The following is a 14,515-nucleotide window of genomic DNA, read 5'->3' on the forward strand; positions in this document are numbered from 1 at the left end:
CCCATCAATCCTGCTCCATCATTCAACAAGGTTGTGACTGATCTGAATAAAAACCAAAAGAACTGCAGATGCTGCAAATCAGAAACAAAAACAGAAATTGCTGGAAAAGCTCAGCAGGTCTGGCAGCATCTGTGGAGAGAAATCAGAGCTAACGTTTCGGGTCAAGTGACCCTCTGACTGCCTTAATTACTTGTTCTAACTTGTGACCTGTACAGCTGTAGCAAGACGTCCTGAATTTCATACTCCCCACATCCTCACTCCTTGCAATTGAGTCCAACTTTTTATTTGCCCTCCTAATTACACGAAGTACCTGCCAACTAATGCTTTGTGACCCATGTACAAGGAAGCATGAAATACTGAAAATCGGCATGTAGGTTCAGTAAGTGGTGGAGAAAGCGAATAGAATGTTGGCCTCCATAGGGAGAGGATTTGAGTAGAGGAACCAGGATGTCTTGTTGCAATTATACAGGGCCTCAGTGAGACCAGGACTGTGTGAAATTTTAGTCTCCTTATCCGAGGAAGGATATTCTGGTTATGGAGAAAGTGCAACAAAGGTTTACCAGACTGATTCCTGGGATGACAGGATGGATGTATAAAGATAGATTGCTTTCGTTAGGACTATATTCACTGGGGTATAGAAGAATGGGGGGTGGGGGAATCTCACAGAAGCCTATAAAATTCTAACAGGACTAGACAGAGTAATTGCAGGAATGATATTCCTTATGACTAGGGGGTCCAGAATCAGGGGTCATGGTCTAAGGAGTCTGTGTCGGCCATTTAGGACTGCGATGAGAGATTTCTTTACCAAGAGGGTGATGAGCCTGTAGAATTTTCTCTTACAGAAAGCGGTTGAAGCCAAAACATTGAATGTTTTCAAGAAGGAGTTAGATGTTGTTCTTAGGGCTAAAGGGATCAAATAGTATGGGGTGAAAGTGGAAACACTTCAAAATAAATCAGATTACCAGCTTTGCTCAAAATAAATAGTGGAGCAGGCTTGAAGGGCTGAATGGCCTACTCCTGCTTCTAATTTATATGTTTCTATTAGTTTAAAGCCCTCTACATGGCCCTGTTTATACAATTTGCTAAGACACCGGTCCCAGGGTAGCGCAGGTGTTGCAGCAGTACATCACTGTCTTACTCCACTCTTGGTCCTTGTCCTAATCAAAATAAAACCCATTTCTCTCATACTAGTCTCTTAGTCAGATACTCAACATTCTCATATTATTTAGTCATTTGCTCATGGCTCAGGTAATAATCCGAAGATTGTGTACTTTCAAATTCTCTTTTCTAATTTAGCCATTAGCTGTTCATGCTCCCTCAGCAGAATCTCTTCTTTTCTGCTAACTCCATCATTGACCACAAAATATGGATCTTCTCCCCGCCATCATTCCAGGTTCCTCTCAAACATTGGCACTAACAGTGTGGAACAGGCAGTACAGCCTTTGGGATTCACCCTCTCACCTGTACAGAACAGAGCAGTTATGATCCCTAAGGGGATCCTATACACCAAAATAATCACATTTACTGAAATAGCCCCGAATGAAGAAATTACCCACAAGACTGCATGTTTTGTAGTTTTTACCTTAACAAGTCAAAAGCCATGTAAATTAAACATGAATTAATAGTCAAAGTACACTTAGTATGAGCCGTAAGTAACACATGGATACAACAAACACATACAACAAAGATTATCACATTAGGTTATAAGCATTTGTATTGCATTGTATACAAATGTGGCTTTTTGGAATGTAGGAAATCTCCTTCAAAGAATATACCCCTTGAATCACCTGAAATGCTGGATCTAATCTTTCTGAGCAACTTCCTCCAAACAAACTCCATGATGGAAGCTGGTCACCAACTTCTAAGGGTATAATCCAGGGCACTGTCCACATGCAATCTTTACCCGTAGACATTGTTATCCAACATATTCCAGTCTCTAAGGATGCTTGTGGCATTTCGGGTGCTTCGGAAACTCTCATTGTAACCCTGCAGCAAGGACACTGTCTCCTCAGGGACACACTCCAGCTGAGGGATTGCACTAGGCTGGATCTCCAGGCTCTTCACTCCCTGTCAAAGGGCTCACCCATTCACTTGGAGCCTACCCAGATATTCACTGCGTCCCAGGCATTGTCTTTTGGCACGTTGCCCCTCAGACAGATACCAGACTCAAATTATGACTGTCTTACCATGGGGCTTGACACAGACACAAAACCAACAACAAAAACCGAAGTTGCTGAAAAAGCTCAGCAACTTCCTAAGTTCTGAGGAAGGGTCACCGAATCCAAAACGTTAACTCTGGTTTTTTTCTTCACAGATGCTACCAGACCTGCTGAGCTTTACCAGCAATTCTGTTTTTGTTCCTGATTTACAGCATCCTCAGTTCTTTCTGTTTTCACAAAGCCAGGAAGCTTGTCAGGGTTGGCAGCAAGACTTAGTCAAGTCAATGGGGGGTTGTCTTCGCTTAGGGGGTCCTGGTACAAAAAGTCATGGGCGACTTTTGATACCAGTCCAGACCCTGTTCAGTGCAATCAGGGTCAGGATCCTCCAATGGCTGAGGATCTAGATGTTAGGCAGCCCACCAGAGAGGCAGGTGTCACTGGTGATGTAAGTGGGTGGCACAGCTGTTACTGTTGGTGTAGGTGGGGAATGTGTTCGGAGCGAGTGAGTAGGCAGCACAGAGGGTTAATGGTGTTGGGATTGGAGCGAGTCAAAGCGAGTGTGGAAAATGTTGTAGGCAACACTGAGAGCGGTAGAACATGAGCCTTAGTGGGAGGCGTGTGTAGTAGCAGAGATAGAGTGAGTGTGAGGTGTCAGATAGAAGATGATAGTGCTGGTGCTGACGGAATGGAGCCAGTCAATGACCTTCTTCCTTCAGTGCTGGGCACTCCTCCAGCTAGCTGAGACCACGTTAGCCTGGGTGGAAACCTCAGAGCAGGCTAGGCATGGTCTGGTGTCGTGGCCTCGTCTGCTGCTCCGGGGGAAAAAGGAAATCCCATTTTAACCTCCAGGTCCCTACAAGGCATCAATTTCCCTCCTGTCTGCCATCTCTGGGACAAATGCCAGGGATTGTGCAGGCAGCTCTGGATTGACAGTGCTTGTGCACCCACCACAGCCTTTTAAATTTGGCACCAGCACCGGGATGCTGGTCAATTCTAGAATAACCAAAGAGTGGCAAATTGTTCTGGGAATGCTGTGTTATATGGCAGGACGGAATTTGAATATGATACATGCCACAGGGGCTGGAAAACTAATTAATGCGGCGAGTTTGGTAAGATTCAGTGAGAATTGCTCCAACAAAGTTAGCCAAAGAAGCCATAAGATTCAGCCAAATGGGGGATACAGAGGGAGTTGGTCATGTTAAGTGAGAGGACAAATCTTGGCAGATGGAGTAAAATGTGGGAAAATGTGACGTTATATACTTTGGTAGGAAGAATAGAGGAGCTGAAATTCTTAAAATGGGTATAGACTGCAGATAGCAGAGGCATTTGGGAGTCCTTGATACGAATCACAAAAAAAAAACTAGCATCCAGGTTCAGCAGGTAATAGGGAAGGCAAATAGAATGTGATCCTTTATTTCAAAGGGAATGTTGTGTTAAAAATAGGAAGTCTTGCTAAAACTATACAAGGCACTAATCAGACTACAGTTGGAATAATGTGAACAGTTTTGGGCCCCTTACCTAAGGAAAGATAATCTGGCATTGGAGGCAGTCCAGAGGAGGTTCATTAGTTTGATACCGGGAATGAAGGGGTTTTCATCTGAGGACATGTTGAGTAGATTTGTCTGGTACTCCTTAAAGTTTAGAATAATGGGAGGAGAGCTTACTGAAATAACATTCTTAGGAGGCTTGACAGAGAAGATGCAGAGAGGTTATTTCCTCTTGTGGGAGAGTCTAGGACCAAAGGGCACATTTTCAGAGTAAGGGATCATGCACATAAGACAAAGATGAGGAGGAATCTTTTCTCTCAGAATAGAGTATTTACCACATGTTGTCAAGGCTGGGTTGTTAAGTATATTCAAGACTGCGAGAGACACACTTATAATCATTAATTGAAAGAAGAGTTATGATGATATGGCAGGAATGTGGAATTAAGAATGATCTGATCAAGGTAACAGGTAGACTCGATGGGCTGAATGGCCTCCTTCTGCTCCTACATCTTATGGTCTTATGGTGTCAGAAGCTATTTCATTCTGCACAGGGAGGTATAATAACTGATGCCAAAATCCATCCATTACTCATACAAGCCAAACAATCGAGCATGTTCACTACAGTTAGGAATGCAGATTCTATCAATGTTTCCCCTCCTTAGCTGAGGGACACTGATTCTCCGATGTCTATCCCATTAGAGATCAGTTAACTGCCCAGAAATACAGGATATGGGATTAGAATCCTTCTGATTTGGATAGTCATTAAATGGGCTAGACAACTGAACCACTATGATTGTAAGATTTTCTACTGTGGTAAAATAAAAATGGTGAAAATAGCAGCTAGAACTAATAGTCTGTTATTCTGAATTATTGACAGTTATTTTGTGAAAGTGAGATTAAATCTAATTTTCATATTTGTTTAACCAAATTAAATAATTACTTGCATACCAATTATATCAAACTGCAGTTAATTGAAATACAGGCATCTTCCACCTTTATGAGTTTATCATAGCTCTGAAAGGCCTAGGAGAATATTGCAAGAATTAGCGAATAACTGGGTTTGGAGTGGAGGCCTGAATTTTGTTCTTGCTCATAGCTTATCCTTTTACCTTTGCAGAATCTTGGCATAAAGGACAATTGATTTCACTGAAAACTATCAAACATTAATGTAAGGCAAAGCAGCAGGTTAGCAGGTGACGAGGAAGCTTCAACTCCATTGAAAATTAGGAAAAAAAGTTAAAGGGAAGGAGAACTCAAGAGCTGTTAGTAATGCAGGTGATAGGACCCAAAAAGAAGGTGCAAAAACTGGCATAAGGGCACTTTATCTGGATGCTTGGAGCATTCAAAACAAGGTGGATGAATTGACGGCGCAAATCATGGCAAATGGTATGATTTAGTGGCCATTACAGAGACATGGTTGCAGGATGGTCATGATTGGGAGTTAAATATCCAGGGGTATCAAGTTGTTCGGAAGGACAGACAGGAAAGTAAGAGAAGTGGTGTTGCTGTGATTTTTAAGGATGATATCAGGGCGGTAGTGAGAGATGATATAGGTTCTATTGAACAAAAGGTTGAATCCATTTGGGTGGAAATTAGGAATAGCAGGGAGAAGAAGTCACTGATAGGTGTGGTCTATAGGCCACCAAATAATGACATCGTGGTGGGGCGGGCAATAAACATAGAAATAGCTAATGCATGTAAAAATGGTACAGCAATTATCATGGGGGATTTTAATCTACATATCCATTGGTCAAACCAGGTTGGTCATGGCAGCCTTGAGGAGGGGTTCATAGAATGCATCTGCGATAATTTCCTTGAACAATATGCAATGGAACCTACGAGGGAGCAAGTTATCCTAGATCTAGTCCTGTGTAATGAGACAGGAATAATAAATGATCTCACAGTTAGGGATCCTCTCGAAGGAGCGATCACAGTATGGTCGAATGTAAAATACAGATGGAGCGTGAGAAGGTTAAATCCAGTACCAATGTCCTGTACCTAAACAAAGGAGACTATGATGGGATGAGGGAGGAGTTAGCTAAGGTAAAATGGGAGCAAAAACTTTATGGTGGGTCAATTGAGGAACAGTGGAGGAATTTCAAAAAAATTTTTCACAGTGCTCAGTAGAAGTATATTCCAACGATAAGGAAGAACTGTAGGAAAAGAAATAGTCAGCCATGGATGTCTAAGAGATAAAGGAAAGTATCAGATTAAACAAAAATACATACAAAAAAGCAAAGATTAGTGGGAAACTAGTAGACTGGGAAAACTTTAAAGGGCAACAGAAAGCCACAAAAAAAGTTGTAAAGAAAAGTAAGATAGATTATGAGAGTAAGCTAGCTCAAAATATAAAAACAGACAGCAAAAGTTGCCATAATTATGTAAATCGTAAAAGTGTGGCGATGGTAAACATTGGTCCTTTAGAGGATGAGAAGGCCAATTTAATAACTGGGAATGAGGAAATAGCCGAGGCATTAAACAGTTATTTTGTGTTGATCTTCACAGTGGAAGACACAAATAACATGCCGAAAACTAATGGCAAGAAGGTTATAGCAGGTGAGGACCTAGAAGCTATCATTATAACTAAGGAGGCAGTGCTGGGCAAGCTAATGGGGCTAAAGGTAGACAAGTCTCCTGGCCCTGATGAAATGCATCCCAGGGTACTAAAAGAGGTAATGGGGGAAATAGCAAATGCACTAGTAATTATGTACCAAAATTCACTGGACTCTTGGGTGGTTCCCGCAGATTGGAAAACAGCCAATGTGATGCCACTGTTTAAAAAAGGAAGTAGACAAAATGCGGGTAACTATGGGTCAGTTAGCTTAACTTCGGTAGTGGGGAAAATGCTTGAATCTATCATTAAAGAAGAAATAGCAAGACATCTGGATATAAATTCTCCCTTTGGGAACACCCAGCATGGGTTCATGAAGGGTAGGTCATGTTTAACTAATTTGGTGGAATTCTTTGAGGACATTACTTGCATGGTGGACAATGGGGAATCTGTGGATGTATTGTATCTGGATTTCCAGAAGGCATTTGACAAGGTGCCACACCAAAGGCTGCTACATAAGATAAAGTTGCACGGTATTACAGGTAATGTATTGGCATGGATAGAGGATTGGTTGACCAGTAGAAAGCAAAGAGTAGAGGTAAATGGGTGTTTTTCTGGTTGGCGGTCAGTGGCTAGTGGTGTGCCTCAGGGATCAGTGTTGGGACCGCAATTGTTTACAATTTACATAGATGATTTGGAGTTGGGGACTAAGTGTGGTGTGTCAAAATTTGCAGATGACACTAAGATGAGTGGTAGAGCAAAGTGTGCAGAAGACACTGAAAGTCTGCAGAGGGATATAGATAGTCTAAGTGAGTGGGCAAAGGTCTGGCAGATGGAGTACAATGTTGATAAGTGTGAGGTCATCCATTTTGGTAGGAATAACAGCAAAATGGACTATGTTTTAAATGGTAAAAAATTGCAGCACGCTGCTGTGCAGAGGGGCTTGGGTGTCCTTGTGCATGAATCGCTAAAAGTAGGATTGCAGGTGCAACAGGTAATTAAAAAGGCAAATGGAATTTTGTCTGCCATTGCTAGAGGGATGGAGTTTAAAAACAGGGAGGCTATGCTGCAGCTGTATAGGGTCCTGGTGAGGCCACACCTGGAGTACTGTGCGCAGTTTTGGTCTCCTTACTTGAGTAGGGATGGGGGTGCAGAGGAGATTCACTCGGTTGATTCCAGAGTTGAGAGGGTTGGATTATGAGGAGAGACTGAGTAGACTGGGATTATACTCATTGGAATTCAGAAGAATGAGGGGAGAACTTACAGAAACATATAAAATTATGAAGGGAATAGATAAGGTAGAGGCAGGGAGGTTGTTTCCGCTAGCAGGTGAAACTAGGACTAGAGGGCATCGCCTCAAAATAAAGGGAAGCAAATGTAGGACTGAGGTCAGGAGGAACTTCTTCACCCAAAGGGTTGTGAATCTGTGGAATTCCCTGCCCAGTGAAGCGGTTGAAGCTACCTCACTGAATGTGTTTAAGGCAAGGCTAGATAAATTTTTGAACAGTAAAGGAATTAAGGGTTATGGTGAGTGGGCGGGTAGGTGCAGCTGAGTCTCAAAAAGATCAGCCATGATCTTATTAAATGGCGGGGCAGGCTCGAGGGGCCAGATGGCCTACTCCTGCTCCTAGTTCTTATGTTCTTATGGGTTTCTCAGTTAAAGAAAGCATTCGACTGGCTCTAAGAAAACACGCTTTCCAATAAAAAGTACATTTGTGCTGTTTGTCATAAGTTATTAATGTCAATACTAGAAGAACAGTGGTACCTGCTGTCCAATATCTGTTTGCAAACAGACACTTTCCTCTTCTGATGCCAATGCAGTTGTGTTTGTGGCTGTTAGCTCTGTTGGATGGGCAGCTGGTGAAATAGCTCCAGTAGAATCAGCCTTTTGTTCCACTTCAGTGTGATTCTCTTCAGTTTGTTCTGCTTCCACTTCTTCCCTTTCTTCCAGTTCAGTTGTCTCCTCTTCAACTGTGGGTTTAAAGAGTATGAGTTCTCATGCGGAGATATTTTATTCTACTTTAATAATGCTGTCATCTTCTGATACGTGAATATCAATCAACTGGCAGCAACATCAATACAAAATTGCTGAGTCTTCCTGGCAGTGGCCACAGCAAATGTTAAAATGGTGTTGTCACCAGCTGCACCGACCCACACACTAGGAGCAGGTGGCACTAACATAGCGCCCAATGTCAAATAAAATCAGATTGCAACGGAGCAATTGTCACAGTATGCTATGCTCAGCAAAGATCATTGTTAGATTGTCATAGAATCATAGATTTATACAGCATGGAAACAGACCCTTTGGTCAAACTCGTCCATGCTGACCAGATATCTTCAATTAATCTAATCCCATTTGCCAGCATTTGGCCCATATCCCTCGAAACCCTTCCAATTCATATACCCATCCATGTCCTTTTAAATCTTGTAATTGTACCAGCTCCCACCACTTCCTCTGGCAGTTCATTCCATACATGCACCACCTTCAGCATGAACATGTTGCCCCTTAGGTCCCTTTTAAATCTTTCCCCTCTCACCTTAAACCTTTAGATTTGGACTCCCCGATATGGGGGAAAAGACCTTGGCTATTCACCTTATCTGTACCCCTCATGATTTTATAAACCGCTATAAGGTTACCCCCTCAGCCTCCAACAGTACACAATGGTCAGCAAAGATCACAGACACGTTCCCTACTAGAGATTTGTCATTTTGTTCCCCACATCAAAAAAGCGGAACTTTGCCTTATAGGAATATATGAACAGGAATAGGCCATTCAGCCCCTCAAGCCTGTCCTTCAAGATAGTGGGCCCAAAATTCTAAATGATGGCAAAGGCACTTAATCAGAACAATTCTGAGATGCCAGCAATTCAAATCCAGATCCTATTGGGTTCCATCCCCTGCATTTCCTCACTTCTTAGTGTTTACTCCATTTAACAAATGGAGACTTTTTGGGACATATCTGATGTCCTGGAATTCTGCCAAGTTCAGGATTGTTCAGCCCAAAATGAGACCCATAACCGCTGACAGTATGAGTCACTGAAAGGTCAGGCCCCATTGTACAGTCTTGAATTGATGTGTGTAGAAGTGCATCCTAACAAGTCTCCTGATGGTCCAGTCCTAATGCCACTTAGCTCTAGAATCACCAACCAGTGGAAATAGTTTATCTTTATTTCCCCTGTCTCTCCAGTTAATACCTTGAGGACTTCGATGAGGTCACCCCTTAACCTTCTAAATTCGGGAGAAAACAGGCCTAACTTGTATAATAAAAACTGAAAGAACTGCAGGTGCTGTAAATCAGGAACGAAAGCATAAGCTGCTGGAAAAGCTCAGCATCTGTGAAGTGCTCTGAGGAAGTATCACTGGACCCGAAACGTTAACTCTGATTTTTTTCTTCACAGATGCTGCCAGACCTGCTGAGTATTTCCAGCAAATTCTGTTTTTATTCCTAACTTGTATAATGTCACTTCATAACTTAACCCCTGAAGTCCAAGCATCGTTCTTGTGAACCTCTTCTGTACTCCCTCCAAGGCCAATGTATCCTCCCTAAGGTGTGGTGTCGAGGTCAGTTCACAGTACTCTGAGTGGGGTCTTACCAGGCTTTTGCATAACTGCAACATAACCTCTGTGTCCTAATACTGCAGTCCACTAGGTGTAAAGGCCAGCATTCCGTTAGACTTCTAATTATTTTCTGTACCTGTTTGTGGCATTTTAAGGACCTAGGCACCTGAACCCCAAATATCTTTGATCATCCCTTGTATTTAACTTTATACCATCTAGAAAATACCCTGATCTATCCTTTCTCAGTCCAGAATGGATAACTCACTTACACTGAATTCCACCTGCCACAGTTTTGCCCATTCAACTAGTTTATCAATATTATGCAGTCATCCACACTGTCGACAATGCCACCAAACTTTATGCCAACTTCGGTAAATGCTATATAAGTAATGTAATCTTTTTCATCCATTGTCCAGTCAACACTATGACCTGGGCTTCAAGTCAGCACCACCTGACAAGACCTTAATGCTATAGGAGCCTACTATGAAATGATTTTAACAATTGTCTTTTTCTGAGTTATTTCCAGAGGCACTAACTTTGCAATTTCTCCTTGAAAGTCCATGGAAATGAAAAGTCTGGGAAATGGAAGGTTAAATAGAAACATAGAAGATAGGAGAAAGTGTAAACCATTTGGCCCCTCAAACCTGCTCTCCCATGCAACATGATCATGGCTGATCATCAATCTCGTTACCTTAATCCCATCCTCCCCCCATATCCCTTGATCCCTCTAGCCACCAGAGCTATACTGACCTCCTTCTTGAAAACATAACGTTTTGGCCTCAATCACTTTCTGTGGTAATTAATTCCACTCTCTAGGTGTAGAAACTTTTTCTCTTCCTAAAATATTTACCCTGAATGCTTAAACTATGACCCCTGGTTCAGGGCTCTCCCACCATCAGGAACATCCTTCCTGCATCTAACCTGTCTAGTCCTGTTAGAATTTTATAGGTTTCTATGAGATCCCTCCTCATTCTTCTAAACTCCAGAGAATACAATCCTAACTGACTCAACCTCTCCTCAAATGTTAGTTCTGCCATCCCAGGGATCAATGTGGTAAACCTTTGCTGCACTCCCTTTATAGCAAGAACATCCTTCCTCAGATAAGGAGACCAAAACTGAACACAGTATTCTAGGTGTGGCCTCACCAATGCCCTGGAATGGAATGGAATTAAGAAAGTTACATTCATCTATATTGCACATAAATTTAAACTATTTTGTGTTATCTTTGCCTACGCTCTTTTGCTAACATTGATACTTTCTACAAATTCACTATAACCAAATAAAAATTTCTCTGAAAAGTGCTTTGCCATAAAAAGAAAAAATCCAGGGAATTACAGTCCAGTGAGCTTAATGTCAATGGTGGGTAAGTTGTTGGAAGGGACATACATATATGTATGTATTCGGAAAGACAAAGACTGATTAGGGATGTCTCACAAATTTGATTGTGTTTTTTGAAGGGGTGGCCAAGAGATAGATGAAGGCAGAGTAGTAGATGCTGTCTATATGGACGTTAGCAAGACCTTTGTCAAGATTTTGCATGGTCAACTGATGAGCAAGGTGAGATCACATGAGATCCAGGGGTAGCTAGCCAATTGGATATAAAATTGGCTTGATGGTAGGAGGCAGAGGTTGGTGGTAGAGGGTTGTTGTTCAGACTGGACGGCTGTGACCGGCGGTGTGCTGCAAGGATCCGTGCTGGGTCCACTGTTGTTCATCATTTATATAAATGATTTGGATGACAATATAGGCGGTGTTGTTAGTAAGTTTGCAGAAGACACCAAAATTGGTGGTATAGTGGACAGTGAAGGAGGTTATCTAAGAGTACAGTGGGATCTTAATCAATTGGGTCAGTGGGCCAAGGAATGTCAGATGGAGTTTAATTTAGATAAGTGTGAGGTATTGCATTTTGCAATAAAAACCATGGGCAGGACTTATACGGTTAATGGTAGTGTTGTTGGACAGTGAGACCTAGGGGTGCAGGTACATAATTCCTTGAAAGTGGTGTCACAGGTAGACAGGGTGGTGGAGAAGGAATTTGACATGCTTGCCTTCATCGGTCAAAGCGCTGAGTGCAGGAGTTGGGATGTCATGTTATGCCTGTACATTGGTAAGGCTACATTTGGAGTACTGCATACAATTCTGGTCACCCTGCTATAGGATGGATGTTAATAAACTGGAAAGGGAGCAAAAAATATTTACAAGGATGTTACTGAGACTGGGAACGTTTGAGTTATAAGGAGAGACTGGATAGGATGGGACTCATTTTTCCTGGCGTGTAGGAGACTGGGGGCGTGACCTGTTGGAGGCTTAAAAAATCATGACGGGCATGGATAGGATGAATAGTCAAGGTCTTTTCCTCAGGTTAGGGAGTCCAATACCAGAGGCCATAGGTTTAAGGTTCGAGGGGATGATTTAACAGGGACCTGAGGACCATCCTTTCCACACAGAGAGTGGTGCGTATATGAAACTAGCTACCAGAGGATGTGGTAAAGGCGAGTACAACTATAACATTTTTAAAAGACATTTGGACAGGTACATAGAAATGAAAGGTTTAGAGGGATATGAGCCAAATGCAGGCCAATGGGACTAGCTCAGTTTAGGAAAGTTGATCGGCATGGATGAGTGGGGCCAAAGGGCCTGTTTCTGTGTTGTATGAATCTATAAAACGCATACAATACGAAGTCTGCACTTCAACTACTCCGAGCAGAGAACTGTCCCTGAAAAGGGTGAAAGTTGGAGGAACAGGTTTGTAATGTTGCAGCAAAGTTGTCACTTTCCCTTCAAACTTAGTTCACCATTAGATGAACATGTCAATTGATTCCCCCTGTATTGAAAATCTGTGACAGAAACATAAAATCTCCAAGTCAATTGTGGTAAGCGTACCATAGTCTTACCAGACTGTAGGGCTGCTTTTCCATTAGAGAAAGACATCTGGTTGGGGCTTAACCTGAGGGTCACCACGTCTCAGGCAAGGGGTGAGGTTGAGAAGGAGAGTCCTTCATCCTATAGCCACTGCAGGAATTGAACCCACACTGCTGCAAATAGCCATTCAGCCAACTGAGTGAAACTATCTCCCACCAAATCAGCTAAACATTTAAAAGAAGGGAGTATCTTAATCTTCCTGATCAATAATCTGCTGGGGCAGACCACCCACACTTTACAGAATTCACCTGATATCATTCCACTGTTTTCAATGGAATGAATTGGAAGGAGGTGGTGGGTGGGAATTCATTAACATGTTGAGGAATCACTCTGCCAGATTACTGCTGTCCTGGTGAAAACCTACCCCAGCAGTGGTTAGTTGAAGCGTTAGACACAGATGAACTTGTTATGACCTGATCAAGAAGCTTTTCTAGTTTAACATTGTATGATCAGATCCGTTCCTAAATTAAAAGCAGAATTGATTAATCATATTTCCTGTTACCAACATCTTAATGGCTGCAAGCTGAAGCTGCTGAGCTTTCACCTCTTATTTATGATGAAAAGTAAAGAATCTAACTTTGTTGTGGAATATGTCCTCACATTTCTGGAAGTCTATCTCCCTGAGAAGCTTCTCTTCCTTCTTAAATTTTACTGAAAAGTGATCCATAATCTCAAAGCCACGTTCTATTTTTTCCAAGTGAGTTATTTTAGATGCTTCGGAAATCCTAGAAAAAAGTCAATGAGAATCGGTTGTTAGACAACAATCCATAAATTCATCAGAACATTGTTAAGTATCGAATTTGTATAGATGGGGTACTTACTTTTTAATTAGTGGTTTTGTATTCTGTAAAAAGAAAATACATGTTTATTAAATATTCAAAACATTCTTCGAAACAAAGATTGAATTCATAATTTCAAAGGATGATTTTGCAATGACATTGTGGAATACTACAGAATGACTGACTAATATTTATCAAACATTCCTTCCCCACTGTTCGGTAGTGGTACTAAACTCAGCTAAAACAATACAAGAGGAATTTAACTGAAGAAAAACAACTGAAGGAACTGTGGATGCTGTAAATCAGGAACAAGAACAGAAGTTGCTGGAAAAGTTCAGCAGGTTTGGCAGCGTCGGTGAAGAACTGTTCTGAGGAAGGGTCACTGGACCCAAAACGTTAACTCTGATTTTTTCTTCACAGATGCTGCCAGACCTGCTGACCTCTTCCCAGCAACTTCTGTTTTTGTTCAGGAATTTCACTGAATCCAATATCCTTATATCATCTTAAAATTCTGAAGTGCACTCGGTTCAAAGCTGTTCTGCAAGGTAGGAGACATTAGACATGGGCATGGCACACATGGGGAGATTGACACCATTTGTAATGGACAGGGACCTGAAGGTCAGTGATGGAGTGACACAGAGGAGGGATGCCCTCTTCCTCCAGAACTGGCAGAGGAGGAGGCAATCCACCAGACAGTCTGAGGTGACCACCTGGGTCAGTCTAGCCTGGAGAAATGCCCATTGGTGCCAAAAGAATGTCAACGAGCTGCTCCACTCCACTACGGTAGGTGCCACCGCCTTCTCTCTGCTACTTCACACTCACTCTCTCTCTCTGCTACAACACCTACCTCCTACTGAGCCTCATGCTCGGCCATTCTCACTACTGCATGCAACATCTTCCCTCACTTGTTCTCACCCTTTTAAACGCTCCCTCCCCTTTACCTTACTAAACCCTGCCTGCTCTCGGCACTGTCTATTCATTCACTGGGGATGTCTCACCACTTTTCCCTCACTTGTGCCAGCACCAAAGACTGTGCCACCCACTTTCACCTCACTCAAA

General features: G+C 42.3%; 1 protein-coding gene across 1 annotated transcript in view; it reads right to left on the bottom strand.

Annotated features, from left to right (window-relative positions):
* Nucleotides 1-14,515, bottom strand: part of LOC109936882 (tripartite motif-containing protein 55-like) — a 97,681-nt gene that overhangs the window by 21,722 nt on the left and 61,444 nt on the right. Inside the window, exons 4-6 of the mRNA XM_020535491.2 lie at nt 13,499-13,521; nt 13,278-13,402; nt 7,963-8,168 (exon numbers count right to left, since the gene is read on the bottom strand). Coding sequence (XP_020391080.1) covers nt 7,963-8,168; nt 13,278-13,402; nt 13,499-13,521 — 354 coding nt within the window. The remainder of the gene's footprint in view (nt 1-7,962; nt 8,169-13,277; nt 13,403-13,498; nt 13,522-14,515) is intronic.

This window comes from Rhincodon typus, chromosome 4, assembly GCF_021869965.1.
Source record: "Rhincodon typus isolate 14 chromosome 4, sRhiTyp1.1, whole genome shotgun sequence".
NCBI lineage: Eukaryota > Metazoa > Chordata > Chondrichthyes > Orectolobiformes > Rhincodontidae > Rhincodon > Rhincodon typus.